This window comes from Quercus robur, chromosome 4, assembly GCF_932294415.1.
Source record: "Quercus robur chromosome 4, dhQueRobu3.1, whole genome shotgun sequence".
In the NCBI taxonomy this organism is placed as follows: domain Eukaryota; kingdom Viridiplantae; phylum Streptophyta; class Magnoliopsida; order Fagales; family Fagaceae; genus Quercus; species Quercus robur.
In genome coordinates, this window is record NC_065537.1 from 18149908 (window position 1) to 18172651 (window position 22744).

At 32.6% G+C, this 22744-nt stretch overlaps 2 protein-coding genes and 1 long non-coding RNA gene across 7 annotated transcripts in view; 1 reads left to right on the plus strand and 2 right to left on the minus strand.

Moving 5' to 3' along the window:
- Window positions 1-3108, minus strand: part of LOC126720730 (zinc finger CCCH domain-containing protein 48-like) — a 37217-nt gene extending 34109 nt beyond the window's left edge. For 2 of the 5 annotated variants that reach the window (XM_050423503.1, XM_050423504.1), the window contains exons 1-5: window positions 1779-3108; window positions 1286-1399; window positions 1107-1178; window positions 887-988; window positions 229-381 (exon numbers count right to left, since the gene is read on the minus strand). In XM_050423503.1, the coding sequence (XP_050279460.1) occupies window positions 229-381; window positions 887-988; window positions 1107-1178; window positions 1286-1399; window positions 1779-2378 (1041 nt within the window). In that variant the 5' untranslated portion in view covers window positions 2379-3108. The remainder of the gene's footprint in view (window positions 1-228; window positions 382-886; window positions 989-1106; window positions 1179-1285; window positions 1400-1778) is intronic. The other 3 variants (XM_050423500.1, XM_050423502.1, XM_050423501.1) reach the window with 3 other exon arrangements.
- LOC126720732 (mitogen-activated protein kinase kinase kinase 20-like) overlaps window positions 1-18432 on the plus strand; it is a 42093-nt gene extending 23661 nt beyond the window's left edge. The window contains exon 2 of the mRNA XM_050423505.1: window positions 17962-18432. Within this exon, the coding sequence (XP_050279462.1) occupies window positions 17962-18321 (360 nt within the window). The 3' untranslated portion in view covers window positions 18322-18432. The remainder of the gene's footprint in view (window positions 1-17961) is intronic.
- Window positions 8782-9254, minus strand: LOC126720734 (uncharacterized). Its single transcript, XR_007653629.1, has 2 exons — window positions 9191-9254; window positions 8782-9109 (listed from the first exon to the last, which is right to left on the minus strand). It is a non-coding gene; the product is annotated as an uncharacterized LOC126720734 (long non-coding RNA).
- Window positions 18433-22744: the final 4312 nt, after the last annotated feature.

The window sequence follows — 22744 nt, forward strand, 5'->3', positions numbered from 1 at the left end:
AGGGGAAAAATCAATCAAGAACAATATAGAATCGCTAAAACAAAAGGTCAGCACCATGTCTAAATGAGATACCATCCAATCACAGTCCTTCCAGTATAGCAGAAGCAAGTAAAGCAGAAGAGAGCACCAATGATCTTAATAATCAAGCTCTCTTCAAATACTAACTACTCATAAAATAAAAGATAGAACAACAGGTAAAAAAAAAATCTTAAAAGAGAAAAAACTAACCCTTATTGTATGGTCCTTGGAACCTGAGTACAGCCTGTTGCCTCCTCCAACAACTAAACATGTTATACCATGTGTGTGGCCTTTAAGACTTGCAGCAAGTTGAAATGTAAGAATACTTTCACAAGTGCCTTTCCATGCCAAAATAACACCGTCCTGCAATCGAAAGTAATAATAAATTAATTTCGGACCAACTTTAATAAGAATATAAATTATGTATGGAACAATGGTGTAAAAAGCAAGTAGGATAAAACAATGCTGAAAAGTGAATGGATTTAAGGACAGCATATAACCCACATGAAAACACTCAACACCAAAATCTAACAAGACCCTGAGCATCAATATGGATTTTTTTTTTCTTTTAATAAGTAAAAGCGAATGGCTTTAACAGTATCGTCTTAGCCCCAGTTCAAACCAGGAACCTCTAGTGTGTGAGACTAGCATGATAACCACTACACCAACCCCAAGTGTCTGCCTTGGATGGCACCTCACAATATCATAGTACATTGAATAACAACAAATAAGTTCTTACTCAAACAAGTAAAAAAATTCTTAAAGGAACAAAACCCTGAACTCAACATCGCTCAAATTTAATCCACTAGAAAGAATTAAAGCTAGTAAGAGAACACAAGAATTCTAAACTATTAGAAAAGTGGCATACCTCTACCCCAGCAAAAAGCAAATCATTAACAGATTCCAATGCATTGACTTGCCCAACAGGTCCATTGAGACTGTATTCAGCACCTGATTCAGTATTCCACACCTGCAGCATCATCAACATACCAAATTGAGATCATATCATGAACTGACCAAACCCAAAAAAAAACTTCAATGTGGCAAGAAAAAAATTGGAACAAAACATCACTCAGTTTTAAGCTCACCTTCACAACATTTGGCAGGCCAACAAAGAGCCATGGGCCCTCACTACAAACAGATCCAACTTCGCTACCAAGGTTAATCACATTAGCACATTGACCAGTATGGCAATGTGCCATGGGCCCTCACTACAAACAGAGAGCCATGGGCCCTCACTACAAACAGATCCAACTTCGCTACCAAGGTTAATCACATTAGCACATTGACCAGTATGGCAATCCCAAAGCCGAATTGTTCCGTCACTGCTACCTGAACAAAGCTTGTTGCATCTTAGAGGAAGTGCAATTCCGTTGACTGCCTGTTATGAAAAAACTCATAAATATGATTTTTCAGAAACAACTTGCTCTATCTAGGATATAATTTCTATAAACCAACAATATCTTTTGGTCTTCTATCAATTGTCATTTATGAATCCCATTGTAAAAGTAGCAGTGAAACATATAATGCTCCATGTTCTTATTCAGGAACAAATCAAATTTCTATAATCTAGATATCATGAATGGGCTATATTAGTATTCAAATGATGAAACAACTAATTAGGCTAGCCTAGGCCAAGTTTAACTTTGACATAAACTGAGTTCAGGTCTCATTATTAAATCAGATTCCAAATTAAAAAAATTCCCACCAAAATCTTAATGGAAATGGAAGCATAAAGTTCATCAAACACAAATAGGTACCTTGTTGTGCCCTTGAAGCTCTGCCAACCTTTTGAACTTATCCCCACGAAACCATGAGTGTAGGTAAGGGCACTGATCACCATAGACACACGTCCCTTGCACCCAGAACTCACAAACCATTTCTGTGGTTTTCTTAGGAACATGCTCCAGAGGCTTTTCTTCAACCACATTCTCCAGATTAGAATCATTTTCAACAACAGAACATTCTGAAGAACTCTCAGAAACGCTTTCTGGCAACTTCTTATTAATATCTTCCAAGTCTGATTCAGACTTTCCAGGAACATTTTCGGAAGACTTGTGGTTAACAACCTTCTCCTGAACATTTTGTGAAAGCCTAGGAGCCCTTCGCCAAGTATTCGAAACTAAAGCGTTGCTGGAGTGAGGGTAGTAAGGAGTCTGCCTGGGATGGTGAATGGTGGCCACATCAGGTGTTTCTGAATGGGCAAACCTACATGGGTTTTTAAGGCATCTACCACTGAGCCAAAATTTGCATATCTTGTTGCTGCTGTTGTTTAAATGCCCTCCTCGTCCTGCTCCTAATCGATCAAAAACAGAACTTTCTTTTCCCTGTGGCCCTCTTCTTGCAGTTTTAATCTCCATACTATAAACACCCACAAATAACAGGAATAGGTAACCAATGAATAAAGCCTTCCACAAAGTGAAGCAGCCAAAAACAAAAACCAATCTCTTTCTTCCATGGAAGAAAATCTTCCAAATCAAAAACCCTACTGCAATCAAGAAAATTCTCGCTAACCCATCAAGGATTTTAAAATTCTCTGTTCTGCCAAATCAGAAACCCTACTAAAAGTTAAGAAAATCCTTGCTAACGAATCAAGGATTTTAAATTCTCAGTTCTCCCAAATCAGAAACCCTACTAAAGTATCCAGAAAATTCCCAGTTCCACCATTTTTAGGATTCTTGCTATAACAGTAACCCTAGAGAAGCCGAAGAATCTTGAAATTCTGATTTGGCAATAACAGCTTATAGAAAATTCCAAAATCCCTTATCAAATACATAACAAAATACAAACTTCCAAAACCTAATCGCCGATCCATCGGCAAACCCTAGAGAAAGTAAATGACTTTGGTAACATTGTCTAAGGCTGAGAATAGATTCGATCATTACAAAAGTCGGTGCGATCATAGCTAAAGAAATTCTAATTCTAAATCTAAATCTAATTGCAATAGCAAACCTGAGAGACTTTGAAAATCGAGCCGCCGAGATCTTCGTTCAATCAGAAACAATCTCAAATCGCCGATGGGAAACAGAGGAAATTAGGGTTTGAATTTTGAAAAGTGAGAGAGAGAGAGAGAGAGAGAGAGAATACGAAGAGTACCGAAAAGTAAGAGTGGCCCTTCCGACCGTTGGTATTAATTCGAAAATCTTTTTTTTTTTTTTTTTTTGGTTCCTTAATAAATAAGGCAAGCTTTTTCTTAACATTACTTTATTTAAAATTAAGAAAAAGCTCACGTTTTTATTTGAGGCAACTAATTAAAGTAAAAGCCCAATGTAAAAGTAGGCTATCTAATTAAATTTAAATATATGTGTGTAGAATTTAATAATTAAAAAAATAACAATGTTTTTATTGTATTGTTTAATGTGACGTTTCTTAATTAAATTTATGATTATGTTAAATTTAATTATTTTTTAAGACGACAACATTTGTTACGTTACACTGTTAGATTCAATCACATGTTTGAATTTATTTCATGATGTAATACATGTACATATTGTAAATTTGTAGTTTAGTGTTACTCATAATTAAAAAAGAGTAATTCTAGAATACAAACTTTTTTACAAAAAAAATTTACAAATTATTGATGTAGTGAGTGATTATTAGTAAATGAAAAAATGATGTTAATAGTGGACTTAGGTGAAAACTAATATGAAATTAACCACATCAACAGTTTATAATTAAAAATGTTATAAAATAGTTTGTAGCTGTAGCATTACTCATTAAAAAACTCTCTCTCTCTCTCTCCCTCTCAATTCATTTCAAGTTCAATAATTTATCTTTTCTAAAATTTTCCATTAAGTTGGGATGAGATTAGATTTGTAACAACACCAATTTCACCTAGATTTATAGTTTTAGTTAATTAATCACTTTTCATAAAGAACACCAATTCACCAATTTCTAATAATGTTTGAAAGGCACAACCCATATCTATGCAAATATTTGGCCGGAATAACTTTGTACAGTAATACAATTCAAAGAAACACTCATAGTTCTTTATTTAGGTTTTAATGTTTGTTTTTAATTTTCTTTATTTCTGGGTTTGTGTTAGATCTGGGTTTGTGTTAGATCTATTTGGGTTTGTGTTTTTAATTTAAATTTTGTTTTTTAATTTATTTTCTTTTTTTGGTTTAAATTTTCTGACATGACTTATATAAAAAATTAAAATGCTGACGTGGCATATAAAAATGCTAAATAATTTTTTTAATAATATTTTAATTGCCACATCAGTGCCACGTTAGGCCACGTCAGCTAATAAGATGTTTTGTTTGCCACCTAAGACTTTGCCGTTAGGGCACTGACGGTAGGGACAAAAACGAGATCGTTTTTTTGATTTTAGGGACTAAAAGCGGTGAAAAAAAAAAAGTTAGGGACCAAAGTGAGAATCTTGTGAAACTGTAGGGACGAAAAAGGGTTTTATCCCATTATTTATTTTATTTTAAATGAAGTGGTAAAAAAATAGAATATTTGATATTGAGTGTATTGTAAAGTGAGATGGTAAAATAGATAACATAGTATTTTAAGATGCTAAAAGTTAAAATTTTTTAGTACCATTACTATGAATGCTCTAACCTAAAAAAAAAAAAAAAAAAAAAAAAAAAGGGCAAGTCGTGTATTAAAAAGACATTATTTTGTTTGTTTTTTTTTAAGTCTTTATTGGTGGATGATTGCATCTTAATGTATTAAGAAGCAAAAATTTTGTATATTTATAATTTGCTAATACTATATAGATGCTTATTTCGAATATTTTTTTTCTTATACTTTGTCCCCTCCTAACTTGAAATCCTGAGTCTGTCCCTGGCTCTAGCTATAGTACATTTGGTTTATTCAACCTTTGCTTTTGTGACCAGCCAAAAAGGTGAGTTTAGTGAGAAAGAAAAATTTTTTACCTTAAAAAAATATTATGCCCACAACATTTTCACAATAAATTTTAAGTAACAAGTTATTATTTACTATTATTGGTAGGAAAAATAATTTTAGTGGTGGGTTCAAATTAAAATCATTAATAACATACAATTGAAGATTTGTTGTAAAAATATTGTTGATGTAACACTTAGTATTTAATACTATTACCACAATTAAAATAAAGGTATTGTGGAAAAAAAAACTATATCCACAACATTTTTTACAACATTTTAATAACAAATTTTAGGTGGTAAATTGTTATTCTAATTTAAACTTACCAATGAAATTACTTTGTTGCCCACCAATAACAACCCATAACAATCTACCACTTATGATTTGTAATGAAAATAGTGTGGACATAACATTTCTCTTGTGATAAATTTTAAGACATTTTGTTGTCGCCACAATATTTTCACAACTGCTAAGGTGTCAATTCTTTATAAGTTAAAGTAAAATATAACAAAGTTATAAAGGTCTTATGAAAATGTTGTGCCATTCTTTATATTTCTAGAAAAAAAAAATTTTATTAGTCAATTTTTGTTGAGCCAAAATTCACTGTTTCGCATACAATTTTCTTAGGTTAATTTTTTGTATTTTTTTTTCTTTCTACACCAAGTAAAAACACATAGTTTTATACACAAATACGCAAAAAAAAAAAAAAAAAAAAAAAAAAAAAAACACAACAACAACAAAAAACAAAACAAAACAAAACAAAAACAAAAACAAAAACAAAAAAAACAAAACAAAACAAAACAAAAAAAAAAAAAAAACAAAAACTTAGGATTAAAATACTTTTCATCCTTTATGTTTGGGACAATTCATAATTCCTCCTTAAACTTTAAAATCAAACAATTTCCCCCTTAATATTTTGGAAAAAAACAAATATGTCATATTGTTATTATCTCAATTAAACAAATATGTCATATTGCTTCTTAAAATATTCCATTGTGTAATGTCTAAAATACTACCACTAAATTTTAACATGTCAAGAATTTTCTTCACGTATTTTGAGTTTTAGATGGTAGTAATGCTTAGATAGCTGGAATGGTAATATAAGGTATTTTATTTCCTTGTCTTTTGTTATCTTTTTTTTTCCCCTTTTTTTTGCCTAAAATTGGTGTTCATTAAAAACTAATTAAGCTAAAGATTGCACCTAGACTATTTTAGAATGATAAAGAAGAAAGTATGAATGAGAAAATTTTCATTGTGTATGGTTGAAGGTATTTGATAAAGAGTTTCAATTATAGCATATGACATCCTTCATTGCGAAAATTTAAATATGGCGACAGTGTTTTAGCAAAACTCAGTTGCTTATTACTGGAAGATGATGATATTTGTTATCATTCTTAGAAATTTTTAATGAGTGGATATTGCTTTTAACAAATAGGTATCAAAATTATTATACAAATGAGATAGATTTTGTATAACATACATTTTTTATGTATATAGTTTCATACTTCTTCAAATAAAATTTTTAGGCGAAACTACATTATTGATCCTTGAAGTATACCTACTGAGCACTTTTAGTCTTTGAAATTTCAACTGAGTGCTATTGGTCCCTAAAATCTCAAAACGAAGCACGATTGATCACTCCACTAACTTCCTTTAGTTTTTTTGCTTGTGTGTCTAACGAAAATATGAGTTGACATATTTTTAATGATGTGGCAACATTATTTAGGAGTGCAGGCTATATGCAATTGCTTAACACGCAATTCCTGCAATATGTATGAGATGGCACAATAAAAATAAGACATGTCAAAATTGCCTTATAAACAAGTACAAAGCCAGCTTAGCAATTACTATTGAACCAAAACACATTTCATGTTATTCTGTAATTCTCCCATACTGATCAGATCCAGTCGCCGTTGCCAACATCCATACTTCAACTTCACACTATTCGGTTATGGCACTCTCCATGAACTTGGCCTGAATCTTCAAGCTCAAAGACCCAGAAAAGACAAAGCAAAGAAACTTTCATTTTGTTTGCAAATTCAATAAACCACGAAGTACAAGACATATAGGGAATGCACGAGGTGGAGACAAAGTTTCTGGTGATAACGAAAGGCAATGATGAACACCAATTAAGGGAATAATCGGGACCTCACCTCATCTGATGTCCATATTAAAGGTCCCCAATAATATGTACAAGGTATGAATTGGATCAAATCCAGTTCCCCTATAACTCAATGCCCATTCAGCCACATGAGAACAAGTTTGCTCTAGAAATTTAATTTTAAATGGAGAGGAGAGACGTTTAAGATTTTTTAATTAAAAAATGTTGCCACGTCATTATTCGCATGGGAGTGATGCAGTTTGTGAACTCTTAAAAATCTCATATTGGATAATTACCACGAGAGTAAGTGGATGATAAAATATAATTGGGTCACATTGGAACCAAGGATACAACAACAATGGAAGTTACAAGGAGTAAAGCTACAAGTAATAAAAAGTTGAAGAAGATTAGTTCAGTGTAAAAGCATATATCTTGGATGTTTTATTTTTTTTAGTTGGATTTTCCTCCTAATGCAGCAGCATCTAGCACATTTTTGGATTTTTCATAAATTTCAAGATCCTATTACTATCAAAGAAATATTGCTTCTCTAGCTGGAAGATTTTTGGATTTTTCATTGTGTCATCGTCTCCCAATCAAAACAAGCTAATTTTCCATTGCATGGGTCCCTTTGCATAGACTGACTCCAGTCAATACGATCATCAGTGATTCTGTCTAGTTACTATACAGTTTGGATTCATGCTAGCCTCCGTTCTTGCATTTTTGTGGGTTATTAGCAATTACTTGTGGAATAGGTTGGTTTTTTTTTTTTTTTTTTTTTTTTTTTTTTTTTTTTTTTTTTCTATTGAAATTGAACAGTGGTTTGAAATAAGTGGAAAAGAAGACTTTAATTTTTGCTTGAAGTTTATAATAGCTAACCCAAGTTTGGGGTAAGGTGTGATTGGTCAAAAGCAAAGAAAATTGAATTCATTAAGAATGTCAAAAATTATAAAATCAAGATTGTTGGATATACTATTCAAGATTTAATTGAAGTTAAATGTGATGGTGACTCAGTAAACTACAATTTCAAGATTTAATTGATTTATTCAAAACCAGATTTGTTCTGAGATAATGTGACATACTGGTGTCCTCATTCATGAATAGGGGCGCGGAAGGGTCTTTTTGCAAACACTATGAAATGGTAGGGGTGTAAATCCAAAATTTTGAAACTTTAAAAGATAAAATTTAAATTTATCAAATTTAAAAGTGTAAATTGCAATTTAGTCTAGCCAAATTAACAAATCAACTTAAGAATGTAACTTTTTATTTAGTCTGACAAAATTGACAAATCACATAATCTAAGAAGTCCTTCAAAACTAAAATAAACAAAGTTATATTTAAAAAAAAAAAAAAAAAAGCTAAAGTTAATGTTTGACAATAAATCAAAGGGGCAACCTGTGTAAGTATTGTACTCATTACCCCCACCCTCCATTTATTTTTACAAGGACTTTGTAATAAAGTCTCTTGATTGCTTATACGTTCATTCAAGAATAGAATTCACTTAGTTATTGTTTAACCATTTCAGCAATGTCATAGAGACTGAGTATCCCAAAGTGGTAATGAATAAGAAATTATATTCATGTAATCTAATAAGAAATAAGGATCTGGTTCAGGGCACATGATTTGTTGTTGAAATACATTCAATATTATTCGTGAGAGTTCTCTAAATCAAGCAATTGCTGGAAAATGGACTTCTGAACCTCCAAGTAGACCTCAAAAAAATCTAATAAAGGGAAGAGGTGATTTGAATATCATCCAATCCCACTTTATTTTGTAACTTTGTTCACCCGTAAGGGGGAAGTAGACAAAAACAGTAAACCAAAGTCTTTTCCTTAGGTTATGTAGTTATTTATTTTCATTACGTAGTTTACATTGTTTTATCCACAATATTCATAATAACATGAATTTCTAAACTCAAAATATTGTACATTGGAAAATGTACTCAAAATACTGTACATTGTTTGCCATAACTAATAAAAAGCATGCTGTACTTAGTCTTGGGCACGTCTCAGCCATTAGTCTGCTACCCATGTATACACTGTCAGCAAACCAGTCTGATCCCCAGTAAAAAAGAGGCCCCCAGGACCTATTTGAAGAGTCTGGACTTCTTGTTTTGCAAATAATCTGCCCCTGTCAGTGAATCTGAAACAAAAATCACTAATATTAGTCGAATCCAAGAGGGAAGAGAAGAAAGATTTTTCATGAAGGGAAAATTGTACTCACATTGGCAGTTCATAGAGGTGGACAGATTTATCGCTACAAGAGCAATACAAGATTGGTTTCACAATAAATTTAAATATATGTGTGTAGAATTTAATAATTAAAAAAATAACAATGTTTCTATTGTACTGTTTAATGAGAGGTTTCTTAATTAAATTTATGATTATGTTGAATTTAATTATTTTTTAAGACGACAGCATTTGTTATGTCATACTGTTTGATTCAATCATGTATTTAAATTTTTTTTTTAATGATGTAATACACATACATATTGTAAATGTGTAGTTTAGTGTTACTCATAATTAAAATGCAATTGATAGAAGTTGGATCAGGAAGCTATTTGTATCATATAGATGTTATGAAATGCAATGTAGTTTACTATGAAATCCAATGTAAGAATAAAAGAAAAACAAGGGAAAAAAAAAAGGGAATTATCGAATATGACAAAAGTACAGTTATAAGTGATCTTGACACTGCCAAATGTAATAATAGAACTGTCAAATTTGAGACAAAAAAAGGGTACCATTGAATGTGACAAAAGTGGAGTCAGATGTGATATTAGTGCTGCCTAATGTGACAATGGAACCATCAAATGTGATAACAAAAATAAATGAACCATCAAGTGTGACAAAAGTACTATCAAATGTGATGTTGGTACTGCCAAATGTGACAATGAAATTGTAAAATGTGAGGAAAAAAATAAGATGACAAAAGAATTGTTAAATTTGATGTTGGAACTACACAATGTGAGGATGAAACTGTCAAATGTGAGAAAATAAAATAAGGGAACCATTGAATGTGACAAAAGAACTATCATATCTAATGTTGGAATTGTATAAAATGAGAATGGAACTTAATAATGCTCGAAAATTGGTAGGTTGAATGCTTCGGGATTCAACGGTTGTTGGATGACCTGAAAAGGAAGAAAGAAACTATTGGAACTACACAATATGAGTATAGAATTGTTAAATGTGAAGTTTTGGTAACCTAGTATAACAAGTTATTTACTAGTGGATACCGTATCCTCTTTTTGGGGGGGGGGTGGGGGGGGAGAGGAGGGGGAGGGGTACGATACAATTACCCTATATATATATATATATATATATTGTGTGTGTGTGTGTGTGTGTGTGTGTTTCACTAAATAGATAAGTATCTTTAGTAAAAACCTTCTTTATTTTGTAAATACAAAACTTTTATTTTGTTTTAGAGAATTAGAGATATGGATATTATATTTTTTATTTGGGAAAAATGCTCACACACCCCCCTGAACTTTAGAGTAATGGTCAAAACACCCCCTCGACTTTTATATTGGCCAATTTACTCCTTAAACATTCCACGACTGCCAAATCAATACATCAGTTAGTCTAACATTAAAACACTAACGGAAGTGGCACATGACACTCACGTGAACTCAAAAAAAAAAAAAAAAAATACACAGTCCCAATTTTTATTTATTTATTTATTTATTGAGATAAAAAATAGAACAGTCCCAAAAATTTGAACGTGATAGAAAGAAAAAAGATGAACAGACTGGTGGAGAGAGAGAGAGAGAAAGAGAGAGGCAGTAGAACTAGAGTCACTGCGCCACGGCGTGTTAGTGCCTAATTCTTTATCCTTCCATCATCTCGCCATTTGATATGGAACTTCGCAAATCTTCTTCTGGATTATAAAGAAGCTTCTAATTATTTCCTTCATGGGCCAACAACATGTGAGTTAAGCTATAAAAGACCCTTAGCTAGGGTTTATAAAATAAATGTTGATAAGGTAACATTGAAAGATGGGAGGAAATCAAGTCTGGGTGTGATCATAAGAGATTCCAAGAGTGAAGTTGCAACTGGGCTATGCAAGTCACTCCCTGCAACTATATGGTTTTGGAGATTGAAGTTATGGTTAGGGAAACTAAAATCCTGCTAGCGAAGGAAATGGAACTTCAGCAAGTTATCATCAAGTTAGATTCACTCTCAATTGTTCAAAACATTTTATCAAAGGAAGTTAGTGGGGAAATCAGCCATCTTGTCCAAGGAAATCTTAGTCTTCTAGATTTCTTCAATAGCTGGAAGATCATACACCTGAAAAGAGACTATAACAAGGTTACACATGAACTTGCTCTTTTTGCTAGATGCAATGAGACTTGCAAGGTTTGGAAAGGAGTTTCTCCTCCAATGGTGAGACACCTCATCCACCTGAATTGCCTATAAAGCAATAGCCTTTTCATATCTTTGTTGTAATTCAATTTCAGTTATATATACCAAGTTTCTCATAAATAAAAAAATTGTGTCATACATGTTGTGGTTGTGCCCTCTCTCTCTCTCTCTCTCTCTCTCTCTCATGTCATATAATGATTTATAGCTATTGTTAAAGTTCCCAACATTGCTCTAAGTAAAATTCTTATACCAAGAGTTTTAGAAATTTAAAGATGTTTCATTATTTATTTTAATAATCTACCATAATTTTAGTGATTATGCTAAGTGGACGCCTTCTCATTTTTATCTTTTATAATTTTTTTTTTTACCCTTTGTTTCTCTTTATTTCATATGGATCATAATGAATTCATTAAAAGTATCAACTTAGTTTGCTCAAAATGAAGCTTAAGGAATTTATTGTATTTTAAATTATTTTAATAATTTATTATGGATTTTTGTTATAATAAAAACTTTACTCTACACAATATACTTCGATATATAACTTAAAATAAATATTTTTCTTTTGTGTTAGTATATATTTTAGTGTTCAATTTTAGTTATATTATTGAAATATTTGATTTTGTTTATATGTAATTTTTTTGTGACCCATGTATCTCACAAGTATAATTTTTTTTTTCTTATAACAATTTAAGAGCAATCGCATCAGATGGTGCATAATTTCAGTCTATTTTGCAAGAAAAAACACACTTTTTCTATTTTATACACTCATTTTTACAAAACACCCACATTAGTTTATCTATTATACACTCTATTTTATATAAATAATATTTTTTTATTCTACTTTCCCCCAACCCTCAAACTCTCCGCCTCTCTCTTTTCCCCAACCCACAAATTCATTCCTCAAAGTCTCTACCTCTTTCTCATCCTTCAAAGTCTCTGCATCTTTTTTTTTTTTTTTGGACAGTTCGTAAGCTACAAGGAAGAGAGAAGATGATGATGATGATGATGAAGAAGATGAAGATGAAGATGATTGAAACATAAGGAAATCATCGGCTCCACATGCATTCAGAGTGAAAAGAAGGGTTAGGGATTTCAGAGAGATCTCCACCCCTCTTTTCTTCCTCTGAGAGCATAACCTCATTAAAGTCTCTGCATCTCAAATCCCTCATCTCTCTCCTTATTTCTCAGATCCTGCAAGTCTCTGCCACCATTGGGTTTGTATTTGATTTTGATTTTGAGTTTAGGTTATGGGTTTTCAGTGAATAGTTTAATTTTGAATTGATTTTTTGTGGATTTTGGTTTGATTTTGGGTTTCCATTTTTTTAACGAGTTTTAGTGGTGGTGGTTGTTTTAACGGTTGATGGTGGTAGTGGTTGGGTGGTGATGGTTGGACAGTGTGGGGTGGATGGTGCTCTTGTAGGTTCTATGAGACAGTGAGAGATGGTAGGTTCTGGGTTTTGTTTTAACATATCTCTGCCACCAGCAAGCTTCGATCTCCTTTGCAGCACCAATCCACAAGCATCAATAAGTCCATGTGTTTTTGTGCGTCTTTGTGTTGGTTTGTCTATGTGGGTGTGTTTGTGTGTAATAGAGGAAGAAGAAGATGATGAGGGAGAGAAGAAGTCTGAGTTGGTTTTGCAGATGGAGAGAAGAGAGAAAAAAAGGAGCGAAATGGGAAATTAATAAAATAATATGTTACACAACTATAGTAACCATGTATATATGCACGGTTACTGTAGCAAATGTGTAAATATGCACAATTTTTAAAGGACTGGTGTGGAAGATTTATTGGGTTAAATGTATAAAATTGGTTGTTTTTTGTATTTTACAAATGTTTACGATGCTCTAACGAATGATTCAAACATTATGTGTAAAAAGAATTAGGCAATGCCTTGTCTCATAAGACTTATATATATAAAAGATATAAGACTCATGACATCATATTAAGGTAAATTTAGTAATTGAAGTTTAACTAAATTGAAATTATATCCGTAATAAAAATACAAATGCATCCAATAAACAAACCTAGCCAAAAATATTGGAAATAAATAGATAACAAATTTTAACAAAACAAAACCCTCATTAAATCTTATATAATTGAATAATATATATTTTAAGGACAAAATTTAAATCTAACATGACTTAAAAGATCAATATGCCTTATGAATATTTCATTTTTAGACTAAATTGCAAGTCTACACCCTTAAAATTTGGGATAATTTTGATTTTGATTCCTAAAATTTCAAAATTTGGATTCATACCATTAATGAAATGTATTGTTTGAAATTAAGTCATTTCATCAATGTGTTGTAGTGAGGTATTTGAACACTATTAAAACTATGTTAAATATTATTTTGACTAAATAGCATAATTATAAGAATAATTTAGGAAAAAAGTATTGGGCCAAAGTTATTTTTATGTAGCATCTTTTTGGAACTCGAGTTCCAAAAAGATGCTACATAATTAAATAACTCTGATAAGATACTATTTAGCAAAATTTTCCAACATAGCCATGTTTTAGTGTTTACTGTTTACACAATTGTGTTGTCACATCATTTTACTTATTTATTTGTAATAAAACACTAACTCTCTTATCTTATCGGTTGTTAAGAAAATTAGTTTTTGTTAATTGTTTATATAAATGGCTCATTCTATTTGGTTGGGTATTACTTATTATCAAATTCTATAATAAAAGATTGACGCTATTATAAGAAAAATGAAGTAGATTAGTTAAATTATCAATTGATCTTGGATATAAAAACTTAATCAATAGTTTTGCTTCTTAAAGACAAGAACAATATATTTTAAATAAAATATTACATATGATTTTTTTTTTTTTGTTTATCTTTTATAATTGAAAATGGTTGTCTAAACTTGTTGCCTTAAGCCCCAAAATATCTTGAGCCAACCTGAGTACGACTTCTAGACTTTAGGCTTACCTTTTATGTGTTATGTTAACTGTAATTTTTTTAGTCTTAAAAAAGTGTAATAAAATCAAAATTGATTCACCAAAATACTGTAACACATAATCATAATTTAAAGAAAAAAGTTATAATTCTAAAATTAGATTTTATTTGTTTATTTTAAATTTATGAGTTATGAAGGTGTAGTACATAAGCCAAGGTCGCCCTCTAGCCATTTTTTTTTATGCATGAAAAAAAGAAAAAGAAAAACAAAACCTATCTAAAAAAAGATTAAAAAAATGAAGAGACTTTCTATGCCTATAATATTTTCACAATAAATATTAGGTGATAAGTTGTTACTAATTTTTATTTGAATTTAGAATTGAAATTGTTTTTTTACCCACTAATAATAATCAATAACAACTTGCTACATAGTATTTGTTAGGCGAAATGTTGTGAAAACATTTCTCTTAATAAAAGGGTTTTATTTTTTTATTTTTTTAATAACAAAGCGGTTTTTTTGTTTTTTGAAAAGTTAAAAGTGGCTTTTTATTTTTATTTTTATTCCGACTTGACTACGGTTTCTAAACCCGTAATAAAATAAATAAATAAATATAAATAAAGGTAATTTCTTTACCGACCGTTGGAATTAGAAATCAAAAGGAAACCTTGTTGAGTTCCAATTCCCTTCCACAATTTTACAAACCCTTGTTGAAAGATTGTGAAAAATGTATTCAGTATTGTGGGAGAGAGGCCCGTTGCTGGGCAAAGGAGCATTTGGGTCTGTGTTTCTGGCCAAACCCACATCCAAGTTTCCAGGGGCGTAGCCAGGAATTTGAACATGGGGGGGCCAATTCGAAGGCCGAAATCGATGACGATGAGTATCATTACTGTATAGATAGTTTATATTTTTAGGTTGATACAGACTTTTTTTGAAACAAACTCGTCGGATTTCATCTTGTTTGTTGATAGGGAATTCACATATTTGTTTACATGATCCTAGATCACGATCTATCTCTTCAGATTGAATTCTTAAACATTTGGAGGGGTATTCATTAGGCATTGAAATATCAACATTTGTTTCTACAGCCACGGTGTCCTAATTTTTGAATTGCTAACATCTTTTTTCTTAAAGAATGCATCAATTGTTTTTCATTTGCTCATAATTCTTTTAGTTTTAAGAATATGACTCAAAATTAACCAGAAAATAACTTTAAAAAAAATAAAATTTTAATTAGAAATTTTTAAGAAATTTTTACTTAGTTATATGAATGTTATTCATACTCAAGAAAAAAAAATTTCCACTATAATTTAAACAGTCAACCCATTTTTAATACGACTTTAATTAATAATAACCCCTCAAACAAAAACAAAAACAAAAATAATTTAATTAATTTGTCTTTTATAATGTATTGGTTAATTTAATTATATAGCTTTAATTATTGTTGTTTAGCGTAACAATAAATGAAGTCGGCCAACAGCTCAGGAAATTTTTCCAGGGTATTCCTTACACAGTTTAATAAAAAAAGAAATTCATATATTGATGCCAACAACAACCAACAAACACGCAAATTCATATTTGAACGAAGGTTTTCTAAGTTAAAGTTAATACAAATCCGCTTAGAAGATGAAGATGAATCTTTCACAAAAAATAAATCTTAGGTACATGGTTTCTTTATCAAATATTTATCAATAATAACTAGCAAAATAATAAACAATAAATTATAAATTTATTTGAAATATTAATAAAATTATTAATTATTTTTATTTAATTGTTTAATTATTTTTGTTTACTAACCACTAGTAACCTAGCTCACACCTCACTGTTGGTTTTGCACAATGTAAAAAATACAAGTACACTATATCATCCACCTGATTCAACCCACTGTCTGACATGGTTCATTTTTTATTTTTTTATTTTTTTCTTTTAATAATGTGTTGTTCTGGGTGCTGCTTTTAAGTACAGAAATACACAATTACATATTTGCATTACATATATACACTTACACAAAAAGCCAATTTAGCCAAAAGAGAACTAGAGGAAAGGCTAAGTCTAAGTCTAAGTCAGAGCAAAGAAAAAGAGAGACAAGGCAGAGAAGAGATGAGATAAAAGAAAAAGAGAGAGAGCACGGCGCTCTCAGTGAGGCTCAGAGCAGAGATGAGATAAAGAAAAAGAGACAGAACTGAAATACCTTGATGTTGCCTGAGGTTCTTATCCCGATCTCGCCGTCACGGTGTCGTCAATCTCTGATCTGCGAAAGGGAATCTCTGATCTCGCCGTCGACTGCTCTGGGTGTGGCTGTTGCAACGTTGTTGAGTCGCTTTTGCAGAGGACCTGAGGTTTCCGTTGCCGTTGGTTGTTGTCGTTGAGCTGTTCTGGTTTTTTTTTTTTTTTTGATAAATGGTTTTGCTTTACTTGATGAATTTGTTGCTTATGCTCTGGTTTCTTTAGGTTAGGTTGTAATCGCGTATATTGGGTTTTGGTTTCTTATTTTTTATTTTATTTTATTTTTGAGATTCCGTAGGTTTGCTACGCTTTACCTTGTTTTTTTTTTTTCTTTTGATTGGGTTCCTAATATGTTGTTAAAGAGTGATGATGAGCTCTTTTTCCATGGTGGGCTTGTCCTGTTACATTTTTTTTTTTTTTAGATTTTAGTTCAAAATTTTTATTTGGGCTTTTTTTTTTTTTCACTTGAAAGTAGAACAAATGAATTTTTTTTTCTTTCTTTCTGAGGGTGTTAAAGCTGGGGCTGGGTTAGGAGGATAGTTGAGAAGTGGGTAGGGGGGCCGGCTGTCCAATGTTGAGGGGGCCCATTTATTTTTTCTTCATAGTCTAATGAAAAAAAAAAAAAAATTTTTGCAGGGGCCACGGCCCCCCCAAGCCTCTACGTGGCTCCGCCCCTGCAAGTTTCGCTCTTTTCCTTCTTTGATGGCAGTGAAGTCAGCGGAGATTTCTGTTTCTGCTACACTTCAGAAGGAGAAAGAGGTTTTTGACAATGTTCAGGGCTACCCTTTTGTCATTCACTGCTTTGGTGAAGACTCCACGGTTGAAGATAACGGTGACATGGTTTATAACTTGTTGCTTGAGTACGCTTCTGGTGGAAGCTTGAGAGATTTGATTCATAATTCTGGTGGGTGTGGTTTGCCTGAAAGTGATGTCAAACGCTACACCAAGTGTATTCTAAAAGGGCTTAATCATATTCATGGATGTGGGTATGTACACTGTGATATCAAGCCTGAGAATGTTCTGCTTGTGAATGTGAGTGCTAGTGCTACTGATGGTGCTCATTTTGTGGCCAAGATTGCTGATCTTGGGTTGGCCAAGAGGTCATGGCAGAGGAAGAAGATGAGGATGGACTTGAGAGGCACTGCTTTGTATATGGCACCTGAGTGTTTGATTGAGTGTGTGCAAGAGCCTCCCTCTGATATTTGGGCTTTGGGTTGTGTTGTTTGTGAGATGTTGACTGGGAAATCTCCCTGGGATAGGGGAAAAGAGTTTAACAAACGGGATCTGTTCAATCTTATTGCTGACAAGCGCGAATTGCCTGAAATTCCAACTGGGGTTTCAAGTCAAGCCAAAGATTTTCTGAAAGCGTGCCTTGTAAAGAAATATATGTATAGGTTCACTGCTGAGATGTTGATGGATCACCCGTTTCTTGACGGACTTGGTGATGAAGAAATACCGGCTGTTACCTGTGTTTCTGGGACAGATGAGGCCGATTATGAGGTTTTTTGTTTCTCAGAAGATTATGAGTTAAGTTGTTCTTCTGGTGATTTGAGCTTGCTGCCTGATGATGGTATGGCGTTATGTTTTCCTCCTTCGCAATTTGATGATTTGGGAGAACATTTGGATGGGAGATCAGATGAAAATGTGCCTGTTTTAGGCCAGAAAAGGAAGAGGGTTACTTGTTATGATAACCATATATGTGAGAGAGCAGCGCGTCGAACTTTGAAGTGCCCTGCTTCTACCATACCTGCTGTTGGACCTTGGCTGTATGTTCCATCATACCTGCTGTTGGAGCTTAATTGTATATTCTTACAATATCTGATAGAGTATTCCTCATATACTATCTTAACTAGGCACTGAATTCTTCATTATAACAATTTTAGATAGAGTATTCCTTATATGATTAGTGTACAAGGCTGTAGGCACGCACAAAGTTGTACTTATTCTTGAAACATTTTCAACTATATAATATAACCCAATTTTGCTATAACAAGGTTGTGCTTTTTCCTTACAATTTATTTTCTCGTTTCCCTTTCATTTTGTGTTGTTGTTTGACGGCTAAGAGTTGTGGTATTTGACATATTTGCTAGTTAAACCTCTTTTTTCGGAAAGCAACAATTCCAACCACTGCACATTGCATGTTCTGGCTTGTAATTTCCTTGTATCAGCAGGGAATTTATCTCACAATGGAATTTGAAAGATGTTTTGTAATTTGTAAAAATAATGGATATTTTTCTCTCTATTGCTTTAGTATTGGCAATTTGGATCTGGTGGATTTGTGTTTCAGGTATTATATCTATCTGAATTTGTTTTCATCTATTTTTTGTCAAGTACTCCTATGAGCGTAGGATTTTTATGGAAATTTTCTTGAATGCCTTTTTTTTGTATGGCAGCAAGTACTCTTATGGCAATTTTCTTGCGTGGCTTTTATAAAGAAAATTTCCATAGGAGTACTTGCTTTTTAATGGATTTCTGTCTTCTTTTCATCTATTTTTTGTTGTGTACTCCTATCCTATCATATTTCTACGATTTCTAGTAAAATGAGTTAAATGCTGAACTGGGTTTGGGTTTTGTTTGTATTTAATGTAAAAAAGTCTATTACTTGCTGCCAAAAACTTCATTTTTTAGCTCCCTGATAGTTGAGATGGTTTACAAACTTAGCTAGTTATACCTAATTCAAGAAAGCACTAATTCAACCAACACGCTTTGCATGAGCTGTTTTTTATGGATTTTCAAGTAAGATCTCTGTTGTGAGTTGCGATATTGGTTGATTAGGAGCTCCCACATATTAAAATAAAAAAGAAGGAAAGAAAGAAACCAAAGAGATAGAGAGAGTTAGGAGGAAATGTTTTCTCATTCTTAATTCAGAATCCTGTAAAATGGTTCTCTGTTTGTCGTTTGTACACTATTTGTTTGTTTTATAAATTTAGATTATTGGTTGCATATAAACTATATTTGAGGAGCATCTCATAGGCCTTCTGTGTCAATGCTGCAGTTGGCAATTTTCTTGTATCAGCAAAGGATTTATCTCATTATATAATTTGAAAGTTGTGTCATAACTTGCAAAAATAATGGGTACAGTACACACCAAGTAATCAGTTTCATCTATTTTTGTCATGTACTCAGTACTCCTATCATATTTCAGCCATTTCTAGTTCCATGGATTCAATGCTGAACTGGGTTTGGATTTGTTTGTGTTTAATGTATTAAAGTTGACTACTTTTTGCAAAAAAATTCAGTAAATTATTGTTTAGTTTTTGGGGGTTTTTTTGAGAGGCACAACATTTTATATGGCACCTGAATGTTTGATTGAGAGTGTGAAAGAGCCTCCCTCTGATATTTGGGGTTTAGGTTATGTTGTTTGTGAGATGTTGACTAGGAAATCTCCTTGGGATAGGGTTAGAGTTGGACAGACTGGATCTGTTCAATCTTATTGCTGATGAGCACAAATTGCCTCAAGTTGGAGCTTAATTGTATATTCTTGATTCTACTACCATACCTGCTATTGGAGCCTAATTGTATATTCTTAAAGTTTTCGATAGAACTAGTATCAATCTCAGATTAACAAGGTGTGTTGTTGTCAATGAGCCCACTGGATCCCTAGTTTCTACCTTTGACAAGTTAAACTATGCATTGGTGACATAAGATGAAACCAAGAATCTAGTTGTAAGTAGTAATTATGGTTTGTGCAATTTCTCTAATGTCCATAGTGGTGTTAGGTTCATAATTCTTTCTGAAATTTTCACCAAATAAATTTGATTGGCCATGGGTTTAATGAGCTTTTGTAATAATATACTTAATTTTGGCCAGAATGCCAAATGTTGGTGAGCTACTTTCAAATGCTACTCTCTTGGATAATTTTGGCAGTTTATCATGCTATCTTTTGGTCTGAAATTTCATATTTTGCAGATTTCTTATCATAGTACACTCACTCATAATGATTTATGATGGTTATGACCTGTTTCTTGTTCTTGAAATGCATGTTTAACCTGCTCTAATTGAGGTCTCAAGTGGGGTCCACTTTCAATGAAAGTGGGATGAAATATCTTCGCCTTCTTCAACATACTTTGCATCTTTAGATTAGACTGAACATTTATTCATGGCTCTTTGATGCTCTATATTTTTCAGCAGTAAAATATTGCTCATGTATTATTAGGTTTGCTCAGCTAATCACACTATACTGTTGTTCTTATATAATTTTATTTGTTGCTTCACCTAGAAGCTTGGGAGTGAAAATGTTACATGTAGGTGAGTAAAATTTTAGGGATGAGACAGAATTGCAATAAGGACTTCAATGAGGAAACAGTGATGAATTCTTGTGAACCTGACACACCGCCTGCTAAGAAAGAGAAAATGCAGTACCTCCTTGTAGGCTCTGATGGTTAAGTTAATGAACCAGTGGGAAAAGATGAGAAATCCCACAAAGACAAAGTAATAGCGGAAAAATCTCCTGGTACCGTGTTCTTCAGCCTTTTATTCAGAGCAAATCTTTTTGAGTTTTTGTATCCCAGAGAAAGATGAAAGGAGCAAACAAAAAATAAAGAAGCCAAAGAGAAGTGGCTGGTCTGTTCTGTACTGAGAGAGAGTCAAAGCAAGAGCTGTAGTCCCTTTTGCCCAAGATCATGAGATACCACAAAGAAGTGTGAGGGAAGGGTGTGGAGTCCACCTTCATGTGAGAGGAAGGACTCACGCATCCAATGCATGGTATATTTTTCTATCTGGGAGAAGTTTTGGGTAAGTGAGAGACCAAAATCTGATTGATGTGACTTTCCCCCCACTACTTTGTAGAAAAACCTTGGCCTAATCTTGCTTATAAACAATGCTAGTGTTCTCCCTGCAACTTTAGTGTTGTTTAAGAAAAACATTTTATTTATCCTCGTGGTCACACTCTGCATAAAAGAGGCAAGGAAAAATCTTTCTTTTCTCTATTCTGTTTCCTTTTTTAGAAAGGGATACAGATTGTTTGTTTTTATTGTATTTTGTCTAAAACTATGATTCAAATAAGTTATGGATTAGTTGCCCTTATGCCAAATGAGGGGGCTGGGGTAATTCCTTGTGCTACTTTTGACTGTGTCTGATGTTGTGAATTATATTAAGGCAAGTTTTAAAATTAATGTGCACTAGACCTGATTACCTAATTGCAGAGCAATGCACTAACAGTGGGCTTGTATTTAGAATAGAGCAATTTTGCTCTTTTCACATTTGTAGTCTTGTATGACCTACTAATCACATCCTTAGATATTGATAAAACATTGTCTTGAAAAAAAAAAAAAAACTACCAAAGGTAAACAGTTTTGAAGTGACTGTAACAAATTGCATATTGAGTAGGGCTGTAGCAGCTAAGATCCAAGTGGAATTCTTGAGGCATTTTCAAGCTAATTTTTCTCCACCTGACAGAAGGGTAGTGCACAACCTTGTTTCTAAGTCGCAGGGGCTCCCTATCTCTATGCTGACTAGTGAACAGGAGTTCTTGGATAGGCCATTGACAGGGGGAATTTGCTGAGGCAATGTGTCAATAAAGTGAATGGATAGGCCTTAGATCTGATAGCATACCAGTCTTCTTTTATCAGAGCTTTTGGAGCTTAACGAGTAACTCTGTCACTAAAGCTGTTTTATCTTTATTTAATTATACCAGCCTTATTTTATCATTGTTAATTATACCAGCCTTGAAACAGTTAATGATTATAGGCCTATGAGTCTTTGGTAATGTGGCACATAAAAGATCATGTCAAAGATTTTAGATAGCAGACTTAGGCCAGTTTTTTAACTTTATGCTTATCATATTGCAAAAAAAATCCGCAATCCTCTTCCAAAATTGGATCTTGAGCATAGTGTGGTTTGGCCTCATTCTAACTTGGGAGCTTTTGGAGTAAAGAAGGGATATCGTTTAAGTAGAGGTATTCCTTAGACAGGACAAACACAAGCTAATTTTATAGTAATCAAAAACACAAACAATAATACATCTGTATACATATACAACAAATAGAAATCTGTAAAACTAAATAGAAAAACTTACAGACTAGATGTGTATAAAAATAAACAATGATTCTGACCAAGGCTTGTGTTTGACACAATTTCCTTAAGACATATTTTACTCCTCACAATTGATATTTTGAGACTCTTGGACATTTGTCACTCAAGATACAATGACGCACAACAATTAGAAGAAGCCCAACGATCTAAATAATATAGAGAATAAAACTGTGTCTCTTTCTCTCTATTTGACTCTACGCATAAAAATATATTTTATGCGAAAGAACTTACATTTATTAATGAGGGACAA